This window comes from Puma concolor, chromosome B1 (assembly GCF_028749965.1).
Source record: "Puma concolor isolate L17-30 chromosome B1, mPumCon1.1.hap2, whole genome shotgun sequence".
In the NCBI taxonomy this organism is placed as follows: domain Eukaryota; kingdom Metazoa; phylum Chordata; class Mammalia; order Carnivora; family Felidae; genus Puma; species Puma concolor.
The window spans coordinates 142,751,562-142,764,169 of record NC_141670.1 but is presented as its reverse complement, the minus strand read 5'-3'; the positions used below and the strand labels follow the sequence as shown (position 1 = coordinate 142,764,169).

Below are 12,608 nucleotides of genomic sequence, written 5' to 3'. Positions count from 1 at the left end.
CCATGATAGTAACAGGAGAGTAATGGTCCTTCCATTGTAAGCTGATTAGTTTTCTTGGCTACAGACTATACTTCCAACCCTAATTATTTTGAAAATATCTGATCTTAGTCAAAGGAAGGGAAGGGATGATTGGTTATGTGGTTGCATCAGTTCAGATTGATCCCTCCCTCTGGAAAATCCATTAAATACACTACTGTATTGGGAGGGCATTATATTTTCATGTAACAAATACACTCTTTGTTATATACCAGACATTGAAATTGTAAAGCACTATATTTATTTGATGCAGTTTCACTACCCGTCATACAGTGAACATACTGATAGTTTTGTTTTTTTTTTAAGATAGCATGCTTTTAATGTAATGTTTAGTAGTAAAGATATGACAGTTAAAGGAATATAGGTCATCTTGAGAAGGCAGGTGTCCTTGGTACACTCTCACTCAGTTCAGTACCCAGTCCTTGGCTTTGATCAGATTGTGGGGATGCACTCATGTTAGCCTATCTAATAAGATACTCGTTTATAAGGAAACCAGAATGCTAATTAAAAAAATTTCAGTGAAACATCTAACTGAGCAGACAAGCTATTCATGCTTGTTGATCTTTTTTGGGAAAATTTTATAATGGAGTAGAAATACAAGCAGGTAAATGTGGGATTCTGAGTAAGGGCGATTCGTTGAATAATCTTATTTTGAAGGTGAAGAAAATTGGTCTGTGTTCTATATTCAGAGTCCTCTTTGGGTACTGTAACTAAAACTTAGCTGGCATTGAGGGCCTATGAGTAGGTGGTGTGTAGGGTACAGAGACCAGGAAATCTCTCTGTGCTAGAGGACTTAACCATCTAGTTGAGGACAAGTGCATTCCCTAAGCCTAATGACCAAAGAATTGATGCTATTTCTTCCTCTAAGCGAACTGGTATGAGGGATTTGTAATGCCTCGTGTTAGTGCATACTGTTCAGTGCAAATGGTTCTTGAAATGTACTAGAAAGCTATAATAATTTTTCTTTGAACCTTCAGGTTCTCCGGAAAAGAAAACTGAACATTCATCTACGAATCAAGAAAATAGTTCTGCAGACCCTATCAAGAATAGAAAAGCAAGTCCAGTATCTAAAGACCACCGGACTGGAAAGAAAACCTCAGAGAATTCACTGGTACAGGGTCAAGTGCAAAAGCGGAATGATGAGTCTGAAAGTGATTTCGAGTCAGATCCTCCTTCTCCCAAGAGCAGTGAAGAGGAGGAACAGGAGGATGAGGAAGTTCTTCAGGGAGAGCAGGGAGATTTTAATGACGATGATACTGAACCAGAAAATCTGGGCCACAGGCCTCTCCTCATGGATTCTGAAGACGAGGAAGAAGAGAAGCATAGCTCTGATTCTGATTATGAGCAGGCCAAAGTGAAGTACAGTGACGTGAGCCCTGTCTACAGAGACAAATCTGGCAGTGGATCAGCACCAGGTCCCACCGACACACTTCTCACCCCAACCCGGTTACCCTCCGTTGGAGTGGAGGCTCCCAAACTGGAATTTGATGTGTTCGGCGCTGTCCCCTTCTTTGCGGTGCGTCCTCAGCAGCCTCACCGAGGAGAGAATGAAAAGAACTTCTGTCAGCAGACCCTGTGTCCTGCTGTGGGTCTAGAGCAGGAGGAATTTGACGTATTCACAAAGGCACCCTTTAGCAAGAAGGTCAGTGTACAAGACTGCCATGGAGTGGGTCCTGAGGCACATGCTCTCCCTGGTGGCCCCAGAAGTGTAGATATATTTGGCTCCACTCCATTTCAGCCTTTTCCCACATCAACAAGTAAAAGTGACAGCAGTGAGGACCTTTTTGGGCTTGTGCCCTTTGAGGAAATAACTGGGAGTCAACAGCAGAAAGTCAAGCAGCGGAGCTTACAGAAACTGTCTTCTCGCCAAAGGCGCACCAAGCAGGATCTGTCCAAAAGTAACGGGAAGCGGCATCATGGCACGCCAACCAGCACAAAGAAGACTGTGAAGCCTACCTACCGCACTCCAGAGAGGGCTCGCAGGCACAAAAAGGTGGGCCGCCGAGACTCTCAAAGCAGCAATGAATTTTTAACCATCTCGGACTCCAAGGAGAACATTAGTGTTGCACTGACCGACGGGAGAGACAGAGGGAATGGCCTGCAACCCGAGGAGAATCTGTTGGACCCCTTTGGTGCCAAGCCCTTCCATCCTCCAGATCTGCCATGGCACCCTCCACATCAGGGCCTGAGTGACATCCGTGCCGACCACAACCCCGTCCTGCCTGGGCGGCCACGACCGAGTTCTCTGCATGGCTCATTCCATAGTGCAGACGCGTTGAAAATAGATGATTTTGGTGCCGTGCCCTTTACAGAACTTGTGGTGCAAAGCATCGCTTCACATCAGTCCCAACAGTCCCAGTCAGTTGAATTAGACCCCTTTGGTGCTGCTCCATTTCCTTCTAAACAGTAGATACTTCTGACGGACTCTTGGCATTAACTCCTGTTTCAAAAAAGTATGAATAGTTTTATGAATTTGAAAGAAAATTTATTTGTATAGCTCTTTATATCATTCATTCTTACAGGTCAATCAGAATAGGTGATTTTTAAATAAACCAAATAGTAAAAGGAAGCATCTCCACAGGGTAGTGACTTCCCATCTCTTCCACACAGGAGGAGCTCAACTGTTAGCTCTACCCCAGGTTTCGGCCACCAGATGTGACTGCACGGACATCCAGGGGAAGAACGTGCCGCCTTTCCAGTTGTGGAGCCACTGAAAAGGGACTGGAAAGGGGTGGCATTATTTTTATAACAGGATGTCACTTGTGTGTTCATTTCCCAGGCTCATGTCAGGATCCAGCATTTAAAACTAAGGTTATTTGTACATACATAGGTTGCATTTGTGGATTTTTTAAAGGTCTCTTCTGATTTCCACACAGTAAAAACAAACTCTGGTTCTCCTCAAGAATTGGAAAGTTATTATCTGGAGAGAGCAGAAATTTCAGTCTTTACACCTTTCTCAAAGAGCAGAGCCAGAAGTAACTGTTGTGCCTAAAACTGTTTCCTTTTAAAAAAACAAGTGCCATTAATAATGGAATATCTATACAGAAGCCTAGAACACAAACTAAAGAGTAGTAGCTGACGTGTGGAAAATGTAAAAGAAAACAATACAGAAGAGAGAAAAAACCTACTTCAGGAACACTTGATAATTGTTTTTGAATGGCTTCTTGTTCACAACTTTTACTGTCATGTCCCTAATAAAGCAGATTGTTGGAAAAATGGGGAGTGAGGACAAGGGTTGTAGTGAAATTTTACTTGAGGAAAAAATTATGTAGCTGAAACCCTGAGTTTTTAAGACGTTTACAGCGTAAAAATCATGTTGCATCTAATAATGTACTTTATTAAATTACCACCTTCACCAAATAGTCCCCAGGTCGTGAGCAGCAATTTTCTAGGTAGGTTGGGAGGGTGGAGTAGTTTTAATGAAGTGCACGGAACAGTGAAACCCATGAAGCCTTATAGGCAGGACGCCCGCATCCTGCTGTAAGTACCTCTGCACTAGTACACAAGATCTTAAAGTGGCTAGACGGTATTAGACGAGGAGGAGCTAGCCTCTCAGTTCTGCTAGTTGATGTGTCTCTGGTGAAAAGAACACAGCTACCAAATTGCCTTTTTTTTCCCCCCCACCACAAATCCTAATTAGAAACTTGACAATTTATAGAAATTGTTTAAGAATATAGAAATTATATGAATTACTGTGAATACAGTATCTGTGCTTCCTGTGTCTCCAGCTCTTTTAAGTTATAATGAACTGGCCTTCCCTATCAACATCTACAAGTTTCTAGAACCGTTAAAGCTATGTACAAAAAGGAGTGGAAACTCTTATTAACCGGCACTCTCCTTGATTGCTGTATTTTAAATGAGCTTTCTTTGAACCCAATTAAATGAGTAATCTTATCTTAATTCTAGTACCCCAAATGGGATGAGCTGTTTGTCTGTTTTCTCAGTTCTAAACTTGGAAGGAAGCAAAGTATGTATGTAACTATATTCATTTTTTATTTTTTAAATCAGATATAAATTGGTGGACAAACAGGGAAGCAATATGTGAATCTCCATGTAGCAGAGGCAGACCAAGCATTATATTACTGCTTAAGAGTTGTATTTTTAGAGCCCCAACTGCACCAATTACTTGTCCTTGTGCCAAAGGCAAATATTATGTTTGCACCTTTTTTTTTTCCCCGATTCTCAGGTTGATTAATACTGCTAATGCAAATGCTCAAGTAGATGTTTTTCAAAACTTTACAAAGTAGACTCAAGTGATACTTTCTTTTAAAAGTGAAGAGTTGATGATTACACATAGTAAATTCATGAACTACAGTAGGTTTGTATCAAACAAGAATTTTTTTATGAAAATTTGTTGGTTGATGTGTACACAGTATGCTTTGACTATTTTAGTCTTTGGCCTTGGTCTCTGCTAGACCTCATAATGAGTTTCATAATTTAAAAGGGGGTAGTGGATGAATTAATGTAGTCTCCTTGGGATGTAAACATGAAATACTTCTGTCTGATATTGAGGCCTTGCTTACACTTGCTTTTCGATACACTGCATAATTTTAAGTGATCTGGACACTGATGTAGACACTTTGGGCTTATAAAATTGGATAAATTCTAAGGAAACAATTGTGACATTGTTTAAAATATTTCCATTCTTATGTTTATTATATCACAGCCCAGTGACTTTCCTCTTTTGAGATGACAGCTCAGAGGAAACAACAGGATTCAATTAGGGGACCCGATGGGATAGAGATGGGGAGATTCCTTTGTGCCGAAGTAAAGGCATTTTCCCAAGGAGTACAGGATTAGGGTTATTTTCCATCACGTCCTCCCACTACAGTTAGGATATAGGTCAGTCCACATAGTGATGCCCAGGTAATTCCCTTAGGAGAATTCTGCGAATGGAGCTCCCAAGGTATGTCAAAGAGCCTAACATATACCTGGGACACAGCATTCAGTAAACGTTTGGGATCGTCCAATTCTTGTTTAAAAGAAGGAAAGTTGAAATTATTTTCCTGTTATTAATCAGGTGTCCTCTGTGCTTCTTTTGTATGTAAAATAGTCATAACTAAACCTGTAATACTTGAACATCACTAAGGGAAGTAAATTGTGAAGCTAGCAAAAATCTGAGGCCAAAGTTACTTCTGTCCTAACAGCTTTAATAATGCTTGTTGATTTTGAATAATCGTTTTAAAAGTGGACCATTTGCTTAATTATTTTAATATGACTTCAGCACAATGTTAGTGTTAAAGATCAGTTTTTATGGCTTTAAAGAATGTATCTGCTGAGACACATAAGTTGCTTGGTGTATTAGGCGGAGGAGGAAAGGGTATAGGCTGGATGAAAATTTAACTGACTACAATATTTATTCAGAAGTATCAATTGGGAAATTGTGTAATTCTCCGACTGACCCACCCCACCCCTGCGCGCGCGCGTGTGTGTGTGTGTGTGTGTGTATGTGTGGGCACAGTAAGGACATTATTTGGAATTGTAGATAGACACACCTTCTGATCCCACCCTGTTTAGTGTTTAGCAGTGATAGATTGTCGTCATACTGCTGGCGGAAAATAGTAAGGTGGAGCCCACTCTGCTGCGCATCAGGCAGAGCAGTTTTCTTACTATTCGGCCACTCTGCTTCGTTTATTTTAGGTTTGGGTACTTCATTTAAGCATTGCTAGAAGGTACACAGGTATTAATATCACTAGTTCTGAGGAGTTTGGGTACATTTGTCTTAATACGTGTAGAATATACAGTACACTTTTTCTTCCTTTTAGCAAAATTCCTCATCATTTTTAGGTCTCATACTGAACTGACATATCTACTGTGAGAATAACAAATGTTTGAAAACTTTTATACATGGAGGTGTTTATATATTGAGAAAAATATATACACACACATGCATGCACATGTCACATCTCTCTGCTGTGGAGTTAATGTGAATTTCTCATTTTAAATGGAATTGCAACCACAATCATTAATACAAGAACATTCACTCCTAGGGAGGTGTTTTACAAAAGCCACTAAACGAAGGAGGTAGGCAGATGAAAATGCCAAGGGTTATCATTTGGGTTTTTTTTTTTTTTAATTTAAAAATCTATTGTGCTACTTTTGAAAGAATTGTTTTTATTACTACGCTCTTTTTGTGATGGAAAGGTCATCTAATAGTAAGTGTTATAGTAATAGTAAGCTACTTTTTAAATTGCTGGCAAACAGCTTTAAGTGCACTTTCTTTGATTACACTTCCATTTTTTGTTAAACTTGAATTTTCTGAAGCCTTTGATGTACCACTAAGCAAATAACTTTAATAAACCTGATTTATGTGTTTATTATATTTCTAATTGTTACCAAACATACTTTCTAAAGTAACTTCAATCCTCAGATATAGCTGGGAAACTGAGATAGAATCAGTTGCTTTTTTTTTTTTTTTTCTTTTCTACATCTAATTAAGCACTAACTGATTTTACTGCTTTGTTGCCTTTACATTGCTTATTCTTATTGACTGAATTCTGTCCCTCATTCACTTTGTTTTGTTTGAAATTTAAAATTATTTTCTTACTGTATTTATCATACCTATTGTTTTAATAATCTGCTTTCTTTAAATGCAATAAATCCCAAATGGATTGCATATTCTTTATAATTAGTGACTTTGGCGTTTTTCATTGTTTGTCATAAATGTTTTGGATGTAAACTTCTATTCAGTTTTCTTTTATTCACACTACAGACATTAAGCACCTATTATGCTCCAGCTAGTAGAATAGAAAAGGGAAAAGGGATTAGATCTCAATCCTTAGGGTAAAGCTCACAGTGTAATTCAAGAAAACCTGTTATGACCTAGCATTTTTTGCAGCAAAAAACACCACATAGCACAATTTGTTCAGGCATTACAATTACTGATAATTATAATGAAGGTAAGGCAAAAACATGACTTTGAACTAGCTTTTGAATGTCTGACATTGTTTTTGCATTATGTATAATTTACTTAAGCTCCTTAGAAACTGGTAACATATAGAATTTAAAAACTCTTTGGTTAAATAAGATACTGTAATCCTTGATTATGTCAGAAAAGAGGCTTTGGCATGTTAAAGAGAAAACCTATTTATTGGATTGGTGGACTAAGTTTGGTGTTAAGATCACATTATCTTACATATTATTCCATAGTCTTTAGATTGGTGGCTTGTGGAAAGATCCATTTTATTATGAGCTGTTTTGGATGTAGTGAGATTTATCTAAAGTTATGTGGAAAAATAAGGATTTTGTGTCTTTTTAATAAATGGCACACAGTGTGGATTGTACTACTGTTCAAATTCAGTTATAGTTAACTGCTTTAGAGAAAAGTCTATGCTGCAATTAGAGCTATTTATTTTGAATAGCTTATCCCTTTTTAAGCAAGTCCAGCTCTGGCATCGTGTGTGGGATGCAGGTAATTATTCTCATATTGAAGGCACGAGTTTTACATTGCACATTTAAAAATAGTTCGCTTTTGCTTCAGGTGATTGGCACTATTGAAATTACATGTATGTTCTGTAGTGTTTTTGATCCCAGACATATAAAGCAGCACTAGAGCCTTGGTGACAATAGCATTCCTGCCCTCCATGGATGGAATTTTCACTTTTCACAAGAGACCCCTGCTGCTGGTAGCTCTCCCTCATGAAAGTGTTTCCTTAAAGGTAGTTGCAGTTTTGGCTCCTTATCTCACCACCTCCTCAGAAGTCTGGTACAGAGTTTTGGGGGACACTGGTATCCAGTAGCATCTGTACCTCTTTTTAATACAAACATAGTAATTGTGATAATGCATATAAAAGACTTGTGTCCCTCCCCTGGTGGCTGATTCTTCACACATTTTGGCAGGGATGGGATTACCCAGAATGATGACTTCAGGTGGATACAGACCTACTCAGCTCAGCAACTGGCAGGGATCCAGAAGTGTAGACTTTGCCCCTTCATGTTTAGTACAGGGCAAAGATATCTCCAGGTAGGTACCTGCCAAATGGAGTTGCACACCTTTATGCCAGTCAGTCACAATCTTCAAATCGGTTACTTTGTCCAGGTGGGATGCCATAAGATGTGACAGTCCCTGAATTCTTCATTCCTGATTCTAAAATATGATTTTGAAGCTGTTACGTATTATAAAGAATGACAGGCAGCACTTAATATATTTAGTAAACCCAGTTTATTTACATAATACATATTTTGCCATGCAGCTTACTGAATTGCACTCAGTGTCATAACAAAAAAGACAAGCACTATCTTTTGAAAATGGCTTTATATAGAAAGATAATTGCCTCAAATTAGTCAACTACAACCTTATAAATCACTATAGACAATTTAAAACAGCCATGGATAATTTTAAAATGTACTTGTAAAGTCTGTAGGTAAAGAGCTTTTATAGTTTACACACTGTAAAATTAAAACCAGCCTTTTAGTACGGTAGCTGAATTGTGTATTTTTAATCTTATTTTAATAAATCTATAAAAACAAAAATAACTCAAATATACATTATTACAAGGCTCAGATCTGGAGGCAATTTTTAAATAGTTATTCTTTAATGTTAGCAATGTCTTAAAAATTTTGCCAGTAGTGATATGCACACAGTAGGTGGTCAATAAACGCTGACATACAGAAGTGTTTATTAGTTGACAGCAATCCACATCCATTCCCTACTTTATAATAAATATATCATAGTAAAGATGAAAATGAGAGCAGATAGCTTTCTTACAGTATTTAACATTTTCATAAAAAGATGAAAGGTTTACATGGTATACTTCTCCCTACAGTCAGACCTGTATGCCTTTTAAATGAAACAAAACAAAACAAAACAAACCCAAAAAACAAAACAAAACAAAAAGTCAAACACAGTATGATCTTTTTATCCATGAATTCAGATGGCAAGGATTAAATAATTGATATACTATTACAAAAAACCAGAAATATTTTTTAAAAATTAAGAGAAAGTGAAACTTACAGTTCAATATGTTTTTATTTTGAGAAGATTTTATAGTAAAAGTGGTATCAGGCCTAAAATAACTAGACTTTTTAAGTATAACTACTCAGTGTATTTTGTTTGGCTAAAATGACAAAATATCTATTTAAAATCAGTATCATGTAAACCCGTAAGAGATGGTTTAGGGAAAATACATCCTATTATCATTACACTAAAGTCTTCTTTCACTTAACACATAGATCAAATCTGTGGCCTTATAAAATAGCCATTTTCAAAGCAGTGTGTTCCATCATCATAATGGGTATAATACAGCACCCTTAGTCTACTGGGAAGATTCTACTTACTGAGATACTAGCATGGGGAATTTATATTCCAAAAACACTATACTGAAAAGAAATACAAAATTTTACAGATGCATAAACTGAGGCACATTAAAGTAACATTCCTAATACCAGATGTATACGTGGCAATGTGGAAATAAGCTTCACCATCAATCAACACTTCTGATATTTGGTAATTCCAAGGTTCTGAAGATACACCAGTATTCAAAGCAACTCCTGTCAACCCATTAAGAAATCTGAATAATAATTTATATTCCAACGAACAGCATGTTTTTGTGAATGACTGCTTTAAGGAACTTAATTTATACATGACAAGGCCAAAGAACAAGAAGAGTGCTGTATGGTAGGTCAGTGAGATCTATTTTTTAGGTATATATAATGAGTAAACTTAATGTTTCAGGCTCAAATATTAGTGTTATCAATACTGTGAGTTGTCAATAAAATGCTAACACATGCATAAACGGAAAGACTAGAGCACAGGTAAACAATCATGTCATCAAATGGGGAATCAGCATGACTTTGTTCTAAGGCTTAAGGTTCATTTCAGGGTCAAGACTGGGCCATCTGGACTCTGTGGCCTTGAAAGTGGCACCCATCTAATTGGGAACCCCCATCCGTCACGAAATTTAGGACTGCAAATTCAGTGAAATTTTTCTACAGGAATTTTGGAACCAAAAATCTGTAATCCACTGGCAAGAGTGCAATTATTATATGGAACTAAATAATATTCTTCAAAATTAAAAGGATTAAATGCTAATAATGTCTTAGTTATTATTAGACCACAGAATTTGTTGCCTGATCATATAATCAGTTTTTAATGTGATTCTTATCCGATGGAAAATGATGCAAGTTCTTTTCTTCTCAAAGCCTCTCTCAAGGGAGGAAAGGATTGAAGTTTTTATTCTAGCAAACCAAAAAATACAATGTTCCTAAGGAGAAGAGAGACTATAGCTAAAGGAAATCATATTTTAAGTGCCAGTTTCTCACAAACCATATATTTAAAGGCTAGTAATTATTCAAAACCAGTCTCCTAGCTTACGTTAAGCATAGGCTATTGCAACCTTCGCCTGGTTAGGCACTTAAAACTTGATCAACTACTGTAAATATCTTCTATTAAAGGAATCAAACAGGATGACTCCATTTTATAATGGAGGTGAGCCCTTCCTAAACAAATTAAGCTGGTGTTAAGTAAAACAAATACTATTTCTATACTGGTTTCACATTCATTGTTATTCAGATGTTTCTTATAAATGCCAACTAATTTTCACTTTCTGTACAAGCAGCAAATTAGTAGTTTTAAGGGCTGTAAAGTAGTTATTATTACAGATCCCCAAGTATATTTTTCCATTTTTATAAAGTAGTACTCATGATATATTAAATAGGAGGAAAAAAAAATTACGGTGAATCTTAGAAACAGTGGGGTATACAACTCCCCATTACATATTGCTTAATAACTGAATACAGCAGGTGGCCATACCTGAATTCACAAATGTGAAACATAGTCAGGGCAAGGCTTGCTATGTCTGTACTGCATGACATACACTGTTGACTGATGCCACCAATATAACATCACTACTGCAAGGATATGCCATATTTGGTGGCTTGATCCGAGGTAGTTTAGTTGTCCTAGAAGGGAAGGTAGAGAAAAAAGAATATTGATTCTAATATTTTGATATTAAAATAAGAATATATTCCTATGTCTGGCCTTGGACATATGGCTTAGCAAAAATATTTTGGCCATCTCAGAGCACCTGGAGAGTAATTCAAACCCAGATGTTTTTAAAAAAGGATGAATTCATATTTTGGTCTAATTTAAGGACATTGGTGAATTTTGGAAATACTATTCCAAGTGTGTTCTCAAATCTAATTTGGTTAATTTCAGGAATTTGACCTTTTGTCTCCAATGTCTTATACATCTGGATACACACACACACACACACACACACACACACACGTATATATCATGGGTTACATCTGCAAAATGCAATTAGTAATGGCTTCATTAAGTAAGGTTGATTAGTTCATATACAACTTAGAACTATTTCTCTTTGTGCTTAAAGTTTAAATTCCAAGGAGATGAATTAACATATGGGAAGCCTCTTGAAAAATACCAAAATAAAATACAGAGTTATAGAAATTTAAATGTAAGTAACTTTTTCTTACTCATGGTGCTTCTATGGTCATGTAATATAAATATTCTCTAACCTTACCTGTCTTATCAAGAGTAATAGTACACTATATAGATTTTATTTATTTAAATGTTCATTTTTGAGAGAGCTCAAGCTGGGGGTGGGGCACGCAGAGGGGAGGACTGAGGATGTGAAGCAGGCTCTGTGCTGACAGCAGTGAGCCTGAAGTGGGACTTGAACTCCTGAACCCTGAGATCATGACCTAAGCCGAAGCTGGATGGATGGTCAACTGACTGAGTCACTCAGGTGCTCCAGTATGTAGATTTTAAAGTTTAAGTCAACACAATCCTTTCCACAGGGGTTTCTACCCTTTTTTTGGTGCCACAGACCACTTTGACACTCCAGTGAAGCTCAAAGACTCATTTTTAAAAGCACAAAATGCAGAGGACTACAAAGAAAATTGATCACATTGTAATACAAGTATGCAGATCCACTTAATTCTGTCCATGGACACCTTTGGTGATCTTTGGACCCAATCAAATATCATTGTGATGTTTACATATTTAAAAAAATGTAACTGAGGTGAAAGTAATTTCTTAGGTATAAATTTTTTTATTTCACAGTATTCACCCACCATCTTACCACCACTGCACATATTTCTCTCTCTCTCTTTTTAAGTTTATTTATTTTGAGAGAGGGAGAGAGGGAGCATGTGTGTGAGTAGGGGAGGGGCAGAGACAGGAGGAGAGAGAGAATCCCAAGCAGGCTCCGCACTTGCAGGTTGTGGGGTTCATGGTTCAAACCCATGAACCATGAAATCATAACCTGAGCTGAAACCAAGAGTTGGACACTTAACTGACTGAGCCACCCAGGTGCCCCGCACATGTTTCTCTTTACATCCGGGTCATAAATGGGGACTGGCCAGCCAGACAAGGTTTCTAAGCCACTCATTCATGAACGTCTGAGACTATAACTTTTATCTGTAAAGACTTTTTGTCTTGTATGGTCTCCATATGTCCACTGCTCTACTGTGCCTGTACTCCACACATTCAGCTACTTGGGGCACATTTTATGTCAAGATCACCTGGAAGAAAAGTGACATAACATTTGACCTTTTATAGGTGTCCTCTATTAGGTAACTGGGAACTTCAGATATGAATATTCTAAGGC

The 12,608-nt window shown here is 37.4% G+C and overlaps 2 protein-coding genes across 9 annotated transcripts in view; one reads left to right on the top strand and one right to left on the bottom strand.

Annotated features, from left to right (window-relative positions):
- Window positions 1–6,664, top strand: part of BMP2K (BMP2 inducible kinase) — a 132,520-nt gene extending 125,856 nt beyond the window's left edge. For all 4 annotated transcript variants that reach the window (XM_086704777.1, XM_086704778.1, XM_025921524.2 and 1 more), the window contains one exon: window positions 1,014–6,664. In XM_086704777.1, coding sequence (XP_086560903.1) covers window positions 1,014–2,446 — 1,433 coding nt within the window. In that variant the 3' untranslated portion in view covers window positions 2,447–6,664. The remainder of the gene's footprint in view (window positions 1–1,013) is intronic.
- Window positions 2,047–12,608, bottom strand: part of PAQR3 (progestin and adipoQ receptor family member 3) — a 27,639-nt gene continuing 17,077 nt past the window's right edge. The window contains exons 6-8 of one of the 5 annotated variants that reach the window (XR_015250386.1): window positions 10,787–10,935; window positions 7,918–8,122; window positions 2,047–2,476 (exon numbers count right to left, since the gene is read on the bottom strand). Coding sequence is in view for 1 of the 5 variants with exons in the window: in XM_025921945.2 (XP_025777730.1) it covers window positions 10,793–10,935 (143 nt within the window). In the remaining 4 variants the exon portion in view is untranslated. Of the gene's footprint in view, window positions 2,477–7,917; window positions 8,123–8,178; window positions 10,936–12,608 lie in introns of those variants that run through there. The other 4 variants (XR_015250388.1, XR_015250389.1, XM_025921945.2 and 1 more) reach the window with 4 other exon arrangements.